Source organism: Phyllobates terribilis, unplaced genomic scaffold (genome assembly GCF_046119375.1).
Source record: "Phyllobates terribilis strain yellow unplaced genomic scaffold, ASM4611937v1 Scaffold_1__5_contigs__length_1240528914, whole genome shotgun sequence".
NCBI classification, from domain to species: domain Eukaryota; kingdom Metazoa; phylum Chordata; class Amphibia; order Anura; family Dendrobatidae; genus Phyllobates; species Phyllobates terribilis.
The window spans coordinates 464,189,109-464,210,439 of record NW_027362761.1 but is presented as its reverse complement, the minus strand read 5'-3'; the positions used below and the strand labels follow the sequence as shown (position 1 = coordinate 464,210,439).

General features: G+C 42.1%; 1 protein-coding gene across 3 annotated transcripts in view; it reads right to left on the bottom strand.

The window, feature by feature from the left end:
- The window catches only part of TMEM161B (transmembrane protein 161B), a 57,127-nt gene that overhangs the window by 29,588 nt on the left and 6,208 nt on the right, over positions 1-21,331 (bottom strand). For 2 of the 3 annotated variants that reach the window (XR_012320133.1, XM_073678892.1), the window contains exons 2-7: positions 19,692-19,765; positions 8,478-8,581; positions 7,566-7,652; positions 5,700-5,797; positions 3,897-4,053; positions 3,492-3,643 (exon numbers count right to left, since the gene is read on the bottom strand). Coding sequence is in view for 2 of the 3 variants with exons in the window: in XM_073678892.1 (XP_073534993.1) it covers positions 3,492-3,643; positions 3,897-4,053; positions 5,700-5,797; positions 7,566-7,652; positions 8,478-8,581; positions 19,692-19,694 (601 nt within the window). In the remaining variant the exon portion in view is untranslated. Of the gene's footprint in view, positions 1-3,491; positions 3,644-3,896; positions 4,054-5,699; positions 5,798-7,565; positions 7,653-8,477; positions 8,582-19,691; positions 19,766-19,860; positions 19,914-21,331 lie in introns of those variants that run through there. The other variant, XM_073678905.1, reaches the window with a different exon arrangement.

Here is a 21,331-nt window from a genome sequence, read left to right as displayed (position 1 = left end):
ATAAGGATATGCTATGTACTAACAGAGATATAAAACTAAACTTTTAAAAAAACTAAATGTGCAGTAAACGCTTATTTGCGTACACCGGCATTATAATGTCAGCGTAAAGGTTTCAGGTGCTTACTAAGCTAAGTCCCTCTCCCTAAACGTGTACATATAGGTCAATGGCGTGAATTCCTCCATCATCCAGGAACAGCCTATACACTGTGCTCCCAGGAGGCCGGGCACCGTCATGCATACAAAGATCCCATGGCCTATTACACCCTCGTAAGGTCTGACAATGGCTCTGAGGATTTCATCCTGGTAATCGAACGGCAGTCGGGGTACCGTTGACTATCATGTGGAGGTTTGAGCGTCCCCCCAAAGACTGACCCATTGCCAAACCATTCATGCTGGATGATATTACAGGCAGCATAAGGTTCAACATAGTGTCTCCAGACTCCTTCATGTCTGTCACAAGTACTCAGTGTGAACGTGTCTCATCTGTGAAGAAAACGGGGCCAGACCTGCCAATACTAGAGTTCTTTGGCATATGCCAACCAAGCTGCGTGGTGCTGGGCTGTAAGCACAGGACTCCTTACAGGACTCCAGGTCTCATTGAGTGTGTTTATGACAGTTTGGTCAGAAAGTAGCCTGGGAGTTATTTTGTTGAGCTCCGGTAATGCTCCTCACACAAAGCAAAAGATACAGGTCTTGCTGCTGGGTTATGCCCTTCTATGACCCTATCCAGCACTCCTTGTGTAACACCATGTTTTTTGGCCCATGCTCTTGAGACTGTGCTGTGAGGCAGCAAACCTTCCCATGACGGCGTGTATGGATGTACCATCTTAGAGGAGCTGGAATATGCATGCAACCTGAATGGGCTGCAAATACCACCACATACTACTAGTAGTGACCAGAATACTAGCAAAATGCAAAACTAGAGATGAATCAGTCAGAAAGGGAGCATAATTGTCTGTGACTACCTCCTCCAAAACCATTCACTTTTTGGGGGTTGTCTTACAGTTGCCTCTCCAGTGAACCAGTTGTTACTCTGTAACACCGCTGCCAGCGTCCCCGCATGGCTCCCCTTCTGCCACCTAGCAGGGACGCCAGCATACTCGCTGCCCCGTTAGAAACTGGGAGGGGTATCAAGAGAAAAAAAGTGTGTGAATAAAATGTAACTTTTATTAATACAATTAAAAGATTTATTTAAAATTTTGGTTAGATTGATTATCATTCATCAAAAGATGTATATTGGACCACTGCTATTATGAATTCTAAGCAGTGTTGGCCCACAAGATCCTGATTTCAATAGGATAGTACTGATATAAATTATCCACAACCAGTGTCCCTACAATTATTTGGTTGGGTATTATGAATTAATTGTACCAGCTACCTTCACTGTACCTATCAAATTATTTTTGTAGTATATAAGCCATATATTAAAGTACCATCTCGATGTAAGAGATGGTCATTACAATCACCCTTATACAGCCTCCTATTAACCTCTCAGTTGTATATATGTGGCTGGTGAGTCAGTGGCAATATTATGGAGAGACGTCTGTTATTATAATTGTGCGAGCCTATAGCGGGGAGTTGTCATACAAGCAGCAATAGAATCAGCTTGAGCAACTGATATCCCCTCTCAAATACGACCCACACGCTGATCTCATGCAGGTAGTACACACGCGGTCAATGCCGCTAATTTAACCAAGGAATCGATCTCGTGGAGATCAAATTACCCTGTCTCTCCCGCAGCGTTCTCACTCTGATCGCGTGCAGGTTGTATGCACGCGGTCAGTTGCGCTTGTTGTATTTAGCCGACAAAGTGTAATTTGCAGCAAGGTCGTGACGGTACATGGCAAGGCCAGGAGATAGCATGGGATGCTTTAGTGTGCTAGCATATTGAAAGTATCAGGATGATCGTCCCTGACGCGCGTTTCGCCGGGGTTACCGGCTTTTTCTAAGGGCTCGCACAATTATAATAACAGACGTCTCTCCATAATATTGCCACTGACTCACCAGCCACATATATACAACTGAGAGGTTAATAGAAGGCTGTATAAGGGTGATTGTAATTACCATCTCTCACATCGAGATGGTACTTTAATATATGGCTTATATACTACAAAAATAATTTGATCGGTACAGTGAAGGTAGCTGGGACAATTAATTCATAATACCCAACCAAATAATTGTAGGGACACTCGTTGTGGATAATTTATATCAGTACTATCCTATAGAAATCAGGATCTTGTGGGCCAACACTGCTTAGAATTCATAATAGCAGCAGCCCAATATACATCTTTTGATGTATGATAATCAATCTAACCAAAATTTTAAATACATCTTTTAATTGTATTAATAAAAGTTACATTTTATTCACACACTTTTTTCTCTTGATACCCCTCCCAGTTTCTAATAGTTATACAAATTGGTGGTGACCACTGGTGTGAATATTGTCCATTGTTTTAATCAGAAAACTTATATAATCTGTACTCACTGCCCCGGCCACGCGGCATGGTTCCCTGGCGTTCTCCCTGCTTCCTTACTGTTCTGAGCCCTGGCAGTGTGTCTAGGGCGCGATTGCTGCCTCTTTAAGCATATAGTAAAATGACCTCAGCCTATAGCTGAGAGGCATTTAGTTTAAGTGTTCAGCGGCAAGATGGCTCCCAGCCAATAACTGGGAAGCATCTTGTTTAAAAGGCACCCTCCCCAATAGGGAGGGGCCAAGCAACACATTGAGTCATTAGGTAGTGTGGTGTTCTACCAGTAAAGTTGTGAGGTCTCCTGGTCTCAGTGTAGCCTGTGTCCTGAACCCATATCCAAGGTCCCAGTGTGGCCAGTCTTGAACCCGAAGTCCTTGGTCCTTGTGCTGCTAGTCCTGAATGTGTATTCCGTGTCTCCGGACTGCTACAACCAGTCTCCGAACACTGAAGCCGCATCGGCAACACCTGAACCCGCTCCGGTGGTGCCTGAATCAGTCCGTGTGGGGAACAGTTCTGTAGAGGATCCTGAACCTAGTAGTCTGAATAGAGCCAGAGTCTGTGTCAATAACCGTTCTACAGAGAATCCAGAACCTAGTAGTCTGAACGGAGCCCTAGTCCTATCCGTGTCTGCATACCAGACCTCTGGTGTCAGCAGTTGCAGTTTTGGGGTACTTGGGGGCTACCTCCAGCCAAGCCTGACCCCACCATCAGGAGCTCCAGTGAACACCCGGTAGCTACGCCCCTCTAAGGTAAGCCCAGCCCCATGGCAGAGTGGGTTCACGAAACCACGTTCGTCACCTGCGTGCGTAACACTCTCAATTGCACAGCAGGCAAGATGGATTCACATTATGCTTCCTATCTGGGCAGATTGATAGCCCTGAACTCTAACCAACTTTGGAGTATATTGTGATGTGTATTACAAAGGATAGTAGGGTGGACCACATCGTTTATACATTTTTTTTTTTTTTTTTTTTTTTACAAACTACAAAGAAATAAAGTTTAAAAATGTGAATTTCTCACCAGTCTCCAGACCAAACTCCAGGTAGCTTTCTGTTACAATAAGAATTGCCATGGCTTTGACAAAGAAAAAGAATCCAAAAGTAACACAGACAGATCTCTCCCCACCATCTTCAACTTTAAAGTAATGGGTTGTCAGAGAAAAGAGCACTTTGCTGGACACGAACAGTCAAGGAAAAAGATGATTTTATATTGCGGCTTTATGCTCAGCTGTCACCATCCAAGTGTGAACTGTTGAGCATCTTTATAAAACTTCTGACGAATTTAGAAATAGAACCGCTTTGTCTTTATTGACATACTCTTTATAATCTGTGTACGTAGAAGCTGCAATATTAAATGTGTCGTTACAATTCCAAAATAAAAAATGATAGAACTGTAACTATGATCACTGATACTGATAAAGGATACACAGCAAATGCCAGGACGAGCATGCACCACACTATGCTGATATTCATCTCCTGTGATGGAGCCATCAAACTGTAATAAGCCTCAGATATCAAATACACGACAGTAGCAGCAACAGTGAAGTCTACCAGCCATTGATATTCGGGGAAGTAATGGAGGGCTGGAAGGAAAGAAAAACCTTTGAGAATCACCGAGTATGTTGTCAGTTAATATGAAGCATACAATATATACTGGTATATTCTATTGTAATAGTTCACAATAATCCACCACATTACCGTCCACAGCGTCTAAGCCAAAATAATGTAACGAATCAATGAAAGTTATTCTCTAAAGCCATGGATGTGCAATACACCGTTTTCTAGGACTACAAGTCACACTTTTTAGCAAGAAAAAAAAACCTTGCAAAAAAGTGTGTGCGTTTTATAAACTGGAGGAGCTTTCTCTGTGATTGAGAAGTGCACTCATTTGGCATCCTTCCCGATCACTGAGAACTATGCAGCTGCACAGTCCTATCTCCTCTTGCCCCACACGGATCAGTCTGATCGGTGCAGAGGAGGAGAGAAAGCTGTACTTGCACATCACAGTGTGTGTACATATGTAAGCTGCAGAGTGGTGTGTCTATATATATGTATACTGCAGAGCTGTGTATAAACCTTGTCAGCCAGTGGAAACAGTATCTGGCTATCTGATGCTCACTGCATGAAAAATCTGGCCTTCACGGCAGACATAAAAAACTGGGTAGCCCAACTAATTCATGACACATACAAAGAGAAACAAACCATTTAAATTAGAAGAGTATGTGAAAATTTAGTTTTCTTTGGTGCAGTCACACTTAAAGACGTTGATCTCTACTTTTTAACAGATGACCTATCCTTGGGATATGTTATCAATGTCTGATGGGCTGCGGTCCGACACCTGGCACCCCCATCAATCAGCTGTCATTGGTGTCGATGTCCGAAAGTACTCACTTGCAGATCTGGCCGTCTTCAGGTAGTGGCCGAAGTAGGGTACTGCACATCCGCCTCCTATTCAAATCTATAGGGGGTAGATATGCAGTACCCTGCAGCGGCCACTATCTGAAGACAACCAGTTCTGCAAGTGAGTACTTCCGGCCAGCGGCCACTGCCACCAATATCAGCTGATCAGCGGGGGTACCGGGTGTGGGATCCCGGCCCATCAGACATTGATGACCTATCCTGAGGATAGGTCATCAATCAAAAAGTAATGGACAACCTCTTTAAAGGTTTTGCTATGTTTTTCTTTCTTTTTTGTGTGCACTGTGATTATTGCTTCATTGTTCTTATAGAGTATCGGCAAGCAATGTTTCCGTTTATCAAGGCCATGTGCACATTTGCAATGAATTTAAGTTTTATTGTTCCAGTGATTTATAATAAAAACCTGAAGCAACGTTACAAATTTGTATTTTTATTTTTTTATTAAAACGTCAATGTTTTGTAACTGATGCTCTTATCCAGAGTTATGTGTCTCTATGGTTACATGTTATAAGTAAAAGTAGTGTGAAACTGCTGTAGTGCTTTCTAAAAGCAGTCCCCTCTTTAAATTTATGTTCGCAAGAGATCGGGAACAGGTAGAAAGTATGACCAATTTGGATTCAGATTTTTACCTAACACTGAATTTTGTATTTTCTGACAGAATTGATTCTTAGTGACTTGTTCTACAGCATTTTTTTCAAGTTTAGCCAGTCTTGTGTTCCTATGGACTTCATTGTAAACTTGTACAAAAGGGCAAGATAATAAAAAAGAATAATTTCGGATAGTAAAAAAACAAAACAAAAAGAAACCTCACCTAAAGTGTCGACTTCTGTAACAGTCTTGGTTTCCAAATGGAGGTCAATATCTTTGGGAATGGTAAGAGGTTTATTCTCGATATGGCCGTTATATTTTCTGCAACAGAAAGAAAATCACAGGAGACATCAGACCAAAGGTCCCAAAGAGAAGGAAAGGACACACTTAACCTAAAATTATCAGCAGGTCTACACATCCCCCATCCCTAAAGAAGCACGAGAGGGCTCTGCGCCTGGCAGCTGCTTCTTGTATTTGGTCTACTGAAGCTGTATGACGACTGCAGGTGTAAATGTGGAAATTAGGACATCTTCAGAAAACTTTTTTTTCTTTACATATTTGCATAGTTAAGCAAGAGCCCACACTTTGAGCCATTGCCTTTCTGGCGCTATAACTTTCCTGGTTGAATAGTTACAATTTAACAAATCGGTTATCTATTGGAAGCAGAAATCACTATTTTCACACAGACTTGTGCAAAGCAGAAGACTGCAGGAATTCACACTGGCGTCACAAGAGTTTCTTACATATATTAGAGGAGCTGGAGTTCAACCAACACAAGGCAGAAATATATGGTGCCAGATTCCAGCACTATCAGGCGGCCAGCAATACTGCTGTGCAAGGAAAACTAAGGTTTTGCAGCAAGAAATTCGTAAGATAGGCCATCTTATATAAGGATTGCTTATGCATATAAAAGTAGTGGTAATCCCCTTTAAAGAAGCACTCCTCCTCCCATCAAAGTGGTTATCCTCTTAATAGATTTCAGTCATATTATACAGCACAGTGTAATTACAATTGCTCATTCTGCCTTTCTACCCAGATAATTCTTCTGTTTTCCATTAGGTCTATAACATTATGTGATTATAAACTGACTAGCTGAATCCTTCTAAGCTCTATGTAGAAATAGGTCAATTTTCTCTGCAGGAGTCATCACTGCAAAAGTCCCTGGAAGGAGGGAGCAGCTGGGTCAGGAGTTGAAGAGGGGGGATGAGTCATGCAGGGACAAGAGACTTCCTGTTTCTACATAGAGCAGAGAAAAGAGAAGAATTAAATGGGTAGAAAAGCAAAATGAGCAATTGTAAGTACACAGTGCTATATAATACGGTGACTGCAAAATACTAAGAGGATAAAAACTTTGATGGACGTGCTTCTTTAAAGTGAACCTGACAGATGATACATACTGCCCAATCTGGGGGCAGCGTGTATCAGGGACGGGCTGTGTAAACTCAGCCATGAATGTGTGGCATTGAAATGCAGAGAAAATATACTTTAAAATCTGGTATAAAAGTCAGTTACAAACACTGGTGCTTAACCTGTCACTTCTGAGAGGCAGAACTTTGGGAGATGGATAGGGCTATAGGTCTTTGTACTGATCCATTAAAATGTCAAAACTTGGAGATATAGGTACATTAGTGTACCTTTATCTCCATACAATAAAAGAAGCCGGGGACCGTGCTGTAGACTAGTTGGACCGGCAGGTGCCTGGCAGCTTCTCCCTGCTCGCTACCATTGATTGACAGGTCTCTGCTTATATGCGCAATCAGGGGACAGCTTCTCTAGTGTCCAGTGTGTACTTGTGTCGACAGCATTTTCTGTTAATGTGGAGATAAGTATTTTCTGTGTACTGCAGATCAGCTCTTATTCTCTTCAATAGGAGCTGGTCTGTAGTACCCTGCAGAGGGCACTACACCGTGTATGGAGCGAGGCCGTTTGCGGCCCCATACATTATACATCTGGCAGCTACCTGTGTTGATAACAGATGATTAGTGTTAGTGCCAGGTGTCTGATGCCACCGATCTGATATTGATGACTTATCCTCCTCAATATAAAAGTAATAACAACCCTTTCAAGAACATGCACAATAGAACATTACCTATCTTTTTTGCTCCTTCCTTTTATTTGTTGCTTCCCAGCAAGTGTCCGTAGCTCGTCCTCTGTAGGATGCTGGTACCAGTATAAGCTGCATAATATAATCACAGCAGTAATATTAGGGAAATCAATTGGCATACATTCAGGAGTACTATCATATACAGCCATGAGAAGAACAAAGTACAAGCTAAGTCCTGCGGATTCACTTATCAGGAATAATAATAATAATAATAATAATAAACACAACTGTCCTTTAAGGTCATGAAACTAGATAGATACAACCTCAGGTGACAGATTTAACTGTGTCACTATTTATTCAACATAAACTAGTTCAAGATGCAGAGATGTATGAAAAAGTAAGTACACCCTCATTGCTTCCCTAGGAATTAATAATTTATTTTATTATTACTAATGTCCTGACACATAAAACTCATGACTAAATTATTATATAAAAAGAATAAGATGTAATTTCATGAAAATGTAATATCCCTTTAAAATAACTCATACAGCTGCAATACTGTAGATGTAAAGAAGACATTAGCAAAGGCTTAGCAACATACTGTATAGTGAACAGAAAGTTTTTGGCAAATAATGATACTGACACATTAGTAGCAGTATGATAAATGTAGAAATTAGTGGGGTGTCCTGATCGCTTTTCTCCTTGTGAATGGCGCTGCTGTTTGCATTTTAACGGTAGGGTGACACATTCTGGCTGTGGGGCCCCGACGTGTGAACAAGCCTAAGGTGAATGTGCAGAGGGGACGGACCTTCAGAGCCCTATAGATAATAGTGGTGGTCAGGGATCAATAATTTACCACTTATCCCGTCACCGGACAGCTGCTATGGATGCTGTCCGCACCACTCTTACAATAGTGGGAAGTATGAGTTTTGTTATTATGAGAACATTAGACGTTACCTGCCATTGCAGAGGAGCCAGCGGGCCAGCGAGTAGTGAGGTATGATCTTCTGTAGGACACTGGCCATCACCATCGTGACAACCAGCTGCATGCCTATCACACCCTGCAGAGAACAGTGGACATGACGTATGAGACGGCAGCACAGAGCATTTAAGGCGATGTAATCACACTAGTCAACATGTAGCATTCTGCTATTCAGCTGGAATAGAGATGTATACGGAAAATAAATCTGTGCCCAAAAAACCAACAAGGGGTGCAGTTATGGAGCACAACTGACTGTGTGACTCAAGCAAAGGGGTAGGATGTCATGTCGCATATAGTACTAGACACGCTGGCAGCGCAGCACGACACTGAGCCCTGGTCAGTCACTTCATGTAACATGCATTTTCTGCAGGCTGGATAAATCTCACACTATAGGTTCAGAGTGACAATTATACATACAGCAATGTCTGAATACATTCCTGGTATCAGATTTTCTTCCTGGATAAGAAAGAAGGATTTGGTAATAGCTCAGCAAACACCTCGCAGTGCAACAATGGCAGAATTGAGGTTACAGCCTGTACTCTGCAGAGGCTCTTAAAGGGAACCTGTCATGTGAAAAACATTATTAACCTGCAGATATGGGTTTAAATTGCAGGTTAATAGAATTCTGAACCTGCCCGGCACTGGCACTTAGACCCTGCTGCCAGGAAGAAATTAACTTTATTCCTCCCGGTAATGTTCCGGTTTCAGTCATAGGAGTGGTGCCACTCTGTGTATAGACAGCAGCTCATCATTAGGGCCAGCTGTCAGTCAGTGTCGGGGGCGTGGTTACAGCTGCTGCTCTCTATACACACAGCGGTGAGTGAAGCCACACCGGTACCACTCCTATGACTGAAACCGGAACGCTACAGGAGGAATAAAGTTCATTTCCTCCTGGCAACAAGGGTCTAAGTGCAGGCGCCGGGCAGGTTCAGAACGCTATTAACCTGCAGATTAACCCTATGTCTACAGTTTAATAGCGTTTTTTCACGTGTCAGGTTCCCTTTAATGGTGAAAGGGGTGTCCACCTGCTTCCCTGCCCTGCACTCATTAAAGGGTTATTCTAATCTCTGCCTTTAATAAGGCTATGCCAGGAATAACTGCAGAAATGGGAACACACCTGAACGCAGCGGCACTACACTGATCACTTGGCTCCCATAGAAATGAATGGGACTCATAGCAGTGTAGCAAAACAAGCTATGTTGTGCAAACTCCCAAACTGAGGAAACAGTAGCTCATGATGCTGTGCTGGTTTTGTAGCTCCCATTTATGTCTATGGGAGTAAGGCAAACAGAACTACGCAATTTCACTTGGCTGGATTCATAACCTCACAGTAGGATCAAATCAGATGGTCATGAGTTCAAGTGAAGGATGCTAAAAACTAAAGGAAAAACTTAAAGAAACAAAAAATGTAAATTACCTACCTTTTCGCCCTTTAAAAATAAAGAAAAACATAAAACACTCGGTATTGCTGTGTTCATAAAGTATAAATTAATTAACCTGTATGGTAAAAGTTGTAAAGAATAAAAATCTGAAACACCAGAATTGAAATTATCTGTAACAATTATTTTATTCCCCTTAAAGTGAAACTTTAGCTCCATATTTTTGCTTCATGGGGGATAGGAGAAAACACTTTGTTTAGCACTTTCTCTTCACCGCAGCAATACCACATACATGGTCAAACACACTACTTGGGCACATGGTCGTGCTTGGAAAGGAAGGAGTGCCATCCGGCTTTTGTAAGGCAGATTTTGCTAAATGTTTGTGATTGCATCTGCAAAGCACAAAAGCAGCATCCTCCAAAAAAATGGGACCCCATTTTGGAGACTGTGACCCTCAAGGAATAGTGGTGTAGTGAGTATGAGCATTTTGAAAACAAAGTTGTCTCACAGGATTTTATAACATTTCGCTGTGAAAATTTAAAAAAAAATAATAATAATTTTCTCCAATAAAATGTTGCTTTGGGCCTAAATGTTTCCTTTTCACATAATGTAACAGGAGAAAATGGACCCCACAATTTGTTACAGAGTTTCGCCCACAGGCAGTAATACCCCACATGTGGTCAGAAATCACTGGGCGCATGACAGGCATCCGAAGTGCAGAAGTGCTATCTGACTTTTGGAGATCAGATTCAGCTGACGCTCTCAGATGCCATTTGCAAAATTCCTGAGGAGCCAGAATACCAGGAAAATCAAGAAGGTAGCTGATTTTGTAAATGACACCCTACAAAAGCCTCAATTAGACGTGACTTATGTGTTCTTGTGTTTTTCAAGGAAAGAACACACTCCCATTATAATCTATAAGGTTGTCCACATGTCCGTGTTTTTTGCAGACCCAGTGGTCCATAGAGAACATCACCCACCCAATTCATGGCAATCCGTGTGCGGTCTGTTGATTAACACTAATATACAGGAGAGACTTAGCAGTTTGTTTAATTCTGTTTGTAACACTGATGGCCAAAACTGATAAACTGACCAAATACTAATTACAATGTGACTAAAAACAATGATGAATAATGAGCCAGGTTTTTGCACATGAGAAAAATTACTTGCAGAGGACATTGCAGAATAAAAATTGCAAATATGCCAAATAAGTGGCCATACATTGTTCCAAGCAGGTCCTTCTGGAGACACGCACCCACTATCTTGATCTGTTGCTTCTTCTAGCTGCAGTTCTGCCATACATGTGGATGCTAACTGCAGTTTTGGCACACTGCAGGCCTCAAAAGGGACAGGGGCCATTTGGCTTTAGGAGCACAGATTTTGCAGGATTTTTGGGAGGGGAGTAACATTGCTTTTACAGAGCCTTTGAAATACCGGTAATATACAAAAACTCTATTTTTCCAATGACAGATGACGGACCTAAGCGGATACTTGTATTTTGCAGAATGAGTTCAAGTTTTTATTGGTGCCATTTTGGGGGTACATAACATTTATTGATTGCTTAGGCTCACCTAACATTTATCCTGTGCTCTACACTGAGTACTTACATCAGTGTTTCCATCTAAATTCAAGAAAAATGGGATTCAGACAAAAATCCTGAAACAGCCGTTCACTATAATGAGGATGATTGAGTTACTTTGGACTTCGTCTGGCCTCTGTTCCGGCAGTGTTCATCTTTTTAGACTTGCACAAAATTATGGTCGACCATGCTTTTGTGCACTTCAAAAAGATGGACATCGCTGCAAAAGACTCTACAGTGACTCCATCAGCCTCACTATAATGAATTTTACTTCTGGGGGTTTTGTCACAATCACCTTTTGTGTGGTTTTGGACACGATTGTAAGAGCTCAGCATAGAGCACAGGATAAATCTCACTGAATCAAGAACAATTTCCAAATTTTTGGAAACACATCAAGAACTACTACATCTAGTAATTTGCAAGACCTTCATGATTTTTAAGGACCGCACCAAGCCTTCTAGCCATGGAATAAACAAGTTGGTGACATATTTTTTTTTTTTTTTTTAGAGCCTGGATGCTGGATGGAGAGTGATGCTCAACTTGTCTCTTGAGAATTCCCCATAGGTGTTCAGTTGGGTTCAGGTCAGGAGACATACCTGGCCACTGAATCACTTTCACCCTGTTCTTCAGCATTGCAACAATGAGCTTAGATGTGCATTTTGGATCATTGTCATGTTGGAAAAGTGCACGTCTACCAAGGGCAAGGAGTGATGGTACATCTTCTCTTTCATTATAGAGCAATACATCAGTGAATTCAAGATATCAATGAAATGTAGCTCAGCGACACCAACAGCAATCATGTAGCCCCACATAAGGACATCGCCACCACCAGTTGTCAGTATAGTCACCATGCATTTTTCTAAATACATGGTGCCTACAGTGAAACATGGTGGTGGCAGTGTCCTTATGTAGGGCTGCATGAGTGGTGCTGGTGTCGCGGAGATACATTTCATTGACGATATCTTGAATTCGCAGATGTACTGCTCTATAATGAAAGGAAAGATGCTACCATCACTCCTTGCCCTTGGAAGACTTGCACTTTTCCAACATTTCAATGATCCAAAACACACATACAGTTGTGGTCAAAAGTTTACATACCCCGGCAGAATTTTTGCTTTCTTGACCTTTTTCCAAGAATATGAATGAAAACCAAAAAACTTTTTCTCCACTCATGGTTATTGGTTGGGTGAAGCCATTTATTGTCAAACTACTGTGTTTTCTCTTTTTAAATCTTAATGACAACCAAAAACATCCAAATGACCCTGATCAAAAGTTCACATACCCTGGTGATTTTGATAACATTCACATAATTTGACACAAATGGGTTGGAATGGCTACTAAAGGTAACATCCTCCCCTGTGACCTGTTTGCTTGTAATCAGTGTGTGTGCATAAAAGCTGAGTGAGTTTCTGGGAAAGACTCTTGCATCGTTCATCCAGCCACTGACATTTCTGGATTGTGAGTCATGGGGAAAGCAAAAGAATTGTCAACGGATCTACGGGAAAATGCATTTGAACTGTATAACACAGGAAAGGGATACAAAAAGATATTGAACATCATCAGAATGATGCACAAGTACATGACTCACTTTCAGCCCCACCGTTACTGGAACCAGTAGAAATACACAGAGTTAGGTCAAGCATGGTTTACATATAGCCGCCAAATTTCACTATGGTTTCTCCTTGGATCCAGCTTTGTTTCTTCGCCGATACCCAAGTCTCTGCTGATGGGCTGCAACAGTAAAGTCACGTCAACAGTGCTGCAGCCAATCAGTGAGCTCATCGGCTCAGGTTGAGATTAGTATGATTATTATTATTATTTTTTTTTTTTACAGAAAACTAAGCCCATAGGTAAGTTTGCTGAAAGGGGACAACTCCTTTAATAATGCGAAAATAAACAGTAATCTTAAATACATAAATACTGGGAACACTTGTAGGGCTTCCAGTGAATGTTCTACAAAGCTGAGAGCTCTTGCCTTACACTGAATTACATACTTCACAGCCATTACATGCTGCCTTCAACGGAAGGAGAACATTGCTGTGTACTAATGAACAAGGAAACGTTATCTTGAGAAGTGTGTCCCTTACAACAATGAACAAATGCAAATATGGACTGATGAAGGACGAGATTACTTATGTCAACACAAGGGCTGATGAGTTACAGAAGGTCAGGAGCAAGGTGAAGTAAAGACGGTGGCAAGTACAAGGTCAGGGAAAAAGCTTTTCTTAGCGATACCTGTTTGTCTTTGTTATGCTACCGATGATGGAGGCAAAAAGAAAAATCCTGACATTCTTTTCTCATGGCCCCAAGCACCTATGCAGCTCTGCGTTACCTTGTATGATATTATAAACATTGTTCTGCAGCACTTTATGATCAGATATAGCGAGTATTGTCCAGACCGGTGGTAATAAAATTTCCCTCACATTTAGTACTTGTATGTATGATCATCACCATATAAACCAACTACCATAGATTTTTTCTCTTGCTGGTGGTGTCACCTTAGTGATGTGTGAACATGGCATCTTTTACAAGCCGGCCTACCGGTCGATTTTCCAAGGCAAAGATGCTTCAGGAAAATGTAGCGATGTATTTTTCTGAAGTGTCGTCGTTTTTCTGACTCCGTCATCAGTGTCTTTTTTTTTGCAATTTGAACTTTAAATAGCGAGTGGCTTACAAGTGGAGACCACCCAAAGAATGAACAAGCTCTACTTCTTTTGGTCGCTTTCGAAGCCTGAAGTGCTTAAGAGAAGTGACATATGATGTGCACAGAAAGTCGCTCTTACATAGATGTGCATTATGTTCATTCCTTGTAATGGACTTTTATAGTTGTCTTAGGCAGGTTCCAGACAGAAAAAGCTTGAAAAAGACGTTGTGTGCATATACTTTAATGATGAGGTATTTCTTGATATGTCCCAGATCTTACAATCACCAGGTGCACAGGTACTGGTTACGGAGCACATGTGCTTGGTATATCAGAACTGGCAACAGGTCAAAAATACATCCTATGCCTGTAAGTCAGCGAAAAAATGGTAAAAAAAAAAACAAATGTCACTACTGTCAGAATGTTAAAAGATGCCGCTTAATGCTTTAGTCATATAGGTTTTGGTGGAAAATGAGTGGCAGCTTACATGACTGCCATTACTCTGGCAAATGGGTATGACCCCTGACTGAGGGGTATGTCAGGGGCAATTCCCTATGGAAAAAGGCAACATGTCGCTGTATGGGGAATCAACGGTACATGTCAGAAACAGGCTGCCATTGTATACAAGGTAAATGGTAATCCTTTGTAAAGAAAAGCAGCTGACTAAGGTATTCTAGGTATAAAAAAGGTGCATCCTGACCCAGCATTTGTCACTGAAGGGGGTATGAACTTTTAATATACTATGGGTAAATGGTGCTCACTGGATACGATGCGTACACAGGACATAGTCTACAAATGTAAAGTAAAAGGGCCGAACCGGTTATAACTTCCTGTCCTAAAATAAAATAATCAAATCAGCTATTACTCGCCCTCCCCGGGTCCAGCACTGCCTCTATGTCGCTGCTTCAGACTGTGTTTACTGGCTGCAGTAGTGACGTCACTACTAGAGTACACATCACTGCTGCAGCCAATCACCAAGTGCAGCGGTTCTTGACGTCTGCATCGGTAAAGCTGCTGAGGGTGATGTGCGATGTAGTCATGACATCACTGCTACTGCCACTAAATATGGACCGGAGAGGCAGTGCTAGACCCGTGAAAGGCGAGTAACAGATGATTTTATTATTTTAACCCAGAGCAAAGCCATTAGAGGACAGGAAGTTATAACCGGATAATCCCTTTAATAAAAGCTTAGTCTCTGTTAGCATGTGTCTACCCACCAATAGGAGGCGCTTTGCGGTTTTGTGAGGACTTCTGAAATGCAATCTACTTCAAAAAGTTACTGCTAAAAGAGGGGGGCACTTTAACAACCATTCAAATTTTTTTTTAAGTGACTGAGCTGAAATCTATAACCCTTTAAACGAGCACACTCAGGTACTTTCGAGTAGTTTCGGCGTGCTCGGCATTTCAGTAACAGCAGCCGTGGCTGCATGTGTCACACCTGTTAGACAGCTGTGACACATGCAGGGATAGCTGGCTGTTACTGAAATGCCGAGCACGCCGAAACTACTTGGTGAGTACCCGAGAGTGCCCGTTTAAAGGGTTAAACGAACACGCTCGGTCATCACTACTTTGGATCCTTCTCTTCCCCAACATTACCTGTTGGTGGAGAGTCAGGAGGCCCCATACACATTAGTATGTCGGAGGATCCCACAGATATTGGAGGGTTTGGCTGACTTTAGTGTGTATGGGGGCCAAAGATCACAGGAGAAAAAAAATGACTATCACTAACAATAGACAAGCTAATCTCTCCAGACATGACGGCGTGGGAGGTGGATGATCATGGAGCAGAAACAGATTCTATGCAGATTTGGTCACTTTTGTCTTTCCACATCTACATTAACAAGCTGAGAATATGACAATGGCGGCTTCACATATCAATGACCTGTCCGGTGGCTTCTTTCATCTCATTTCATCTAATCAACTGTTGTTATCAAAGTGTAAATTGGCAGTAGCTAGACATTGGCTTGTAGCTGCTCCAGCCGGACATCTGATACACCAGCCTGACCAGATAGGACAACAAGAAAACTGCCCGCAGGCTCTATAGGCAGTGTATATTAGCCAGTTTGTTTGCATTAGTAAAATACCACAGCAAATTTCTTCTCATCCTATCCCTGAGAGTTTTGTAGCATTTTTCCTCCACTGAATTGAGTAAGGGCCAATTCACATTGCATTTTTCCCTATGTTCAGTGGCTCTGTCAGGGTTTACATCCAATCCCCCACCCCTCCAAAAAACAGGACGGGGGCATATGAGCCGATAGGCCATTGACTATAATGATGCAGTGTGCTGTTGTGCATAATTTTCGGCAGTGTATGCCTATTGGAGGCAAACAGCAAGGCATAGGAGATGACATTCTTTTTGTGGGCACCAGTTTCACGTATACGATGCGTTGATTGCTTATTATTACATTTTTTTAGGGAGCTGAAATGACAAAACATGCAATTCTGGCATTTTGCTTTTTTTTCTCTTTACAATGTTTCCTGTAGAGGTTAATTAATTCCATATTCTGATAGTGCTTATAACAAGCACTTTTCTTTGCTTATAACAAGCACTTTTTACCTATTGTGTCCCCCCATTTCCTTGTAGATGATAAGCTTGCAAGCAGGGACCTCACTCCTGATGTAACTGTATAAACTGTCTCACCTTATATTGAATTTATTGTCTGTTCATGTCCCCGCTTAATTGTAAAGTGAATATGTTGGCGCTATATAAATAAAAATTATTTGAATTATATTATTACTTTGAACTTTTATGGACGCAGTGATACTAAATATGTTTTTATTCTTTAATTATTTTTTTAACTGGGGAAAAAGAAGATTATTTGACATTACATTTGCTTGTACTATGTACAGCAATACCACAGTATAAGGCCATGGTCACACTATCAGTATTTGGTGAGTTTTTCCCCTCAGTATTTGGTCAGTATTTGTAAGCCAAAATCAGGAGTGGAACAATCAGAGGAAAAGTATAATAGAAACACCTCACCACTTCTGTATTATCACCCACTCCTGGTTTTGGCTTACAAATACTGAGGTAAAAAACTGACCAAATACTGAACGTGTGAACATGGCTTCACAATGAGAATCTTGGTCGCTTATGGCTGAGCTTTACAGGACTGAGATGACAGTGATAGGGGCCTTCAGCAGGCCCCCGACTGCCATTGTAATCCGCAGGTCCCCTGCGATCGTGTCACTGGGGGCCAATGGGAACAGCGCCTTCCATTTAAATGGCGCTGTCAGATTGAAACTCTTAGTTACACATGGTGCCATATCAAAGACTATGTGGGCCACCGTATTATAGGCCAAAATGCACAGGGTCTATATGAAGGTGTAATCACAAATTTACGTATACTCTTTTTTTTTTCTCACCTTGACTGATAAATAAATTGCTAGGGATGAGCAAAAGTATCAAAAGTCAAATACACTTGACTTGGGCCATGAAATTGGACTCATATTGAATTTATTTTATGCAAATCAAACGTACCCCGATTGTTATGTATAAAAAGCTGTTTATTATGATCTGCGGTCTCCCAACCCCTCACCTGTCCCTGCAGATCCCCTCCAGTCATCCCTCACCTGGCCCCGCAGATCCCCTCCAGTCACCCCTCACCTGTCCCCGCAGATCCCCTCCAGTCATCCCTCGCCTGTCCCTGCAGATCCCCTCCAGTCACCCCTCACCTGTCCCTGCAGATCCCCTCCAGTCACCCCTCACCTGTCCCTGCAGATCCCCTCCAGTCACCGCTCACCTGTACCTGCAGATCCCCTCCAGTCCTCCGCTATCTTCTTGAGGGCCCTAGCTCTGGTCTCCTCTTCACTTGCACTTCTGGCGCGGGATAGGACTCAACGCACTTTACAATATCATTATGTGACGGCATGGGGCAATGACCGACATGATGTCAGGACATGCATTGAAGCCTAGCCGGCGTAAGAGGCACTGGAAAATGGTGAAACGGAAACCAGAGCCGGAGAGGCTGTCTTGGGAAGGAGGACCAGGCAGGGAGCTTCATCAGATATATACAACACTGAATGTAGCAGTATAAGACACTGACCATATTCAGACCCGCAAATCAACAGGCCGGTAAATAATCGTGTACTTATTATATGGACCAATGTGGAATGGCAGACCATTCGGTAAGACACATAATTAAGGAGAACCACCGAATGATAGGTCCAATACAACAAAAGCAATTAATTAAATACCTTTATTAAAGTTGTGGTTGAAGTGACACTACATGCACAAGGAAAGCCGCATTACAGTAATCCTACAGTCATGTTACAATATATGCTGGACTATAGAATATGTTGATGAAGTAGGATAGGTAAATACAATAAATGGAAGGGAGGGGGCAAAAAGGGCTTAGATCACCAAATAGGCAACTAAAGATAACATATGAATGGCCAGATCATATATATATGTATATACTTGACAGTATGGAGAGGAGAATTCCTATGTACTCCATATCATTAACAGTACATGTACCCCATGCCCATCCATGTAATAATCAAAGAATCAACGTATAACTCAGATCATAGAGAGTATCTACCTGCACAGTAGTCCAGTGTGTGTAAATGGCACCAAGCGGCGTAGCCCCGACGCGCGTTTCGGACACACGTCCTTCGTCAGGACGTATTTACCTATCCTACTTCATCAACATATTCTATAGTCCAGCATATATTGTAACATGACTGTAGGATTACTGTAATGCGGCTTTCCTTGTGCATGTAGTGTCACTTCAACCACAACTTTAATAAAGGTATTTAATTAATTGCTTTTGTTGTATTGGACCTATCATTCGGTGGTTCTCCTTAATTTAGGGAGCTTCATCAGCAGGGATAAGTGAGTAGCAAAGTGAGCATCATATTATATTGTCTCTCAATCCCTTCCCAGTCAATAGAGATCCAGCAAAGATGCTGACTGACAGGCCAACATTTTGCTCAATTTACACAAAGAGAATTCTCCAAAATTTGGATTTTCTAGAATGTTTGGAAATTCTATTTCCTTAGAATCAATTTGCTCAACTTTACAAATCACAAAACCTAATGGCTGATGTGACAAAGCTAAAGAAAACTATGGGACCATTCTTGTGATAAATGCATCTCCAGCATTTCTGTACTAAGCAAAAGGTAAATGTGTATAACATATGAACAGTGGCCTAATCCTTCACATGTCCACTGATACCTAGGATAGGGTCACACGAGAGTCAGAGGTCTCCTGCAATCACACACGTCACTGTTACCCTGTGTGACCTGCCTGTCGGTCTCATGCACTAGGTAAATGTAGCATAGGAACAAACATACAATAAGAAAAGACGACACGATGGGCCCTCTGCATTACAGCTATGAAGGAAACACTGGAGGCCACAACTGACCAGCAACCTGATGTAGGACATCCTTGCAATAGAAAATATTTCCTAATAAACCAAGTTTAAAAAAAGCTTGAAACATTAAACAAAGCCGAAAATTCTAAAGTTACCATCAAACAAATAACTGTGATTATAACATATTCAACAATATCAATACAGCTGAAATCATTGCTAAAGCTTGTAAAACAGGCTATGCAGGAATGGACAGGGGGACATGAAGACTACGTTACCATCTCTGTGCTGAAGGCTTGTTCTCCAAGAGTCTACAATATGAGGAGCTTTGTCTGGAGATCATATATAGGCACTGGAATAGAAAGAAGATTGCATGAATTACTAAATGCCAGACTAAATGCAGACACTACAGAAGCAGCAGAGGTGAGGCTGTGAAGGGCACCTTACACAGGAAAGTGTACAGGTATGCAGACAATAAACACACCCCCTGCTGGAATACCATTCACATCAAGGTGTGCGCAGGGAGGTGATGGGAGGACCAATACTGCACTCAATGGACACCACTGTGTACAGATACCAGAGCGTTCAATGGGAGCTATTAGCTCACACTATGGAGTGTATAGACTCAATGAAACTAGTTGTCAGGGTGCACTTACAATGGCCGATAATCGGGAATTACTAAGAATGATCACTTGCCGATTACTGGATTCTGTAAACAGACTAGTGGACGTACGAAGAACAAGTGTTTTGCAAAACTATTCCCGGCAGCACATCTGGCTGGGTAACAGGACCTGTGCTGCCGAGAGCAATGATGAGTTCTGTGAGCACAGAATGATCTATTACCGATAGTTCTGTGCGCATGGAAGTGCAGTCAGCCAGTCTAAACTGGCTATTAAATGCCCGCTGATCGGCCTTAACGGCTGTGGTCGGCCAGTGCAAATGCACCTTTAGACTTGCCATACCCTAAATCCAGCCATTGCTTTTACTCATACAAATATCATTTATGTACATTACTTCATGGGTATCTGTCATGCTCTAGCAAATTGAACACTATGTACAGAGCATTTTTTTTTTAAAAAAAGCTTATTGCTATCTTATGCAGTGGTGGGATTTTGCTTGGATATGACATCTACAGTGGCATAGCTATACTGAGTGCAGGGGTAGCAGTAGCACCAGGGCCCTGGAGTCTGGGGGGTGGAGAAGATAAAAAGGTTCCTTGATCTTATGAGATCAATTCTCTTATAGATCTGTGATAGTTGAGAGATTTTCCATGGGGGCCTATGGGGCTTATTCACCAAGACTGACATGGCATACAATTGAGTTAGGCTATGTGCCCATGATGCAGAAATGCTCCGGATTTTTCTTGAGCGTTTCTGCATCTCCCTGGCAGAAAAAACACATGCGGATTGTACATGCATATACAATCCGCGTTTTTCCTGCCAGGGACATGCGGATGTGAAGCGTTCTTCACATGCATTTCCGCATGCGGGTTGTCAAGAACTTTCTAAGCGATTTTAGCATCACTTGGAAAGTGCTAGTCAACTTGGTCACACTATATAAATCCATGCAAATAAATATTACACTTACCTTCTGATGGCCCCTGGTGTCCTAGTCCTGGCTTGCCGGCAGCTCGCGGTAGACTAAAAGGACCTGCCATGACGTCATTTAGTCATGTGACGGGTCACACGACGTCAGCGGTCGCGTGACCTGTCACATGACGTCACCGCAGGTCCTTTAGTCTACCGCGAGCTGCCGGCAAGCCAGGACAAGGACACCAGGGGCCATCAGAAGGTAAGTATAATGTATATTTTATTCTTTTTTTTTTTTTTTTTTTACAGGCACTATGGTACCCAAGTCTGGAGGAGAGTCTCCTCTTCTCCAAACCCGGGTAGCATCCGCACATTGAAACGCAAGTTAT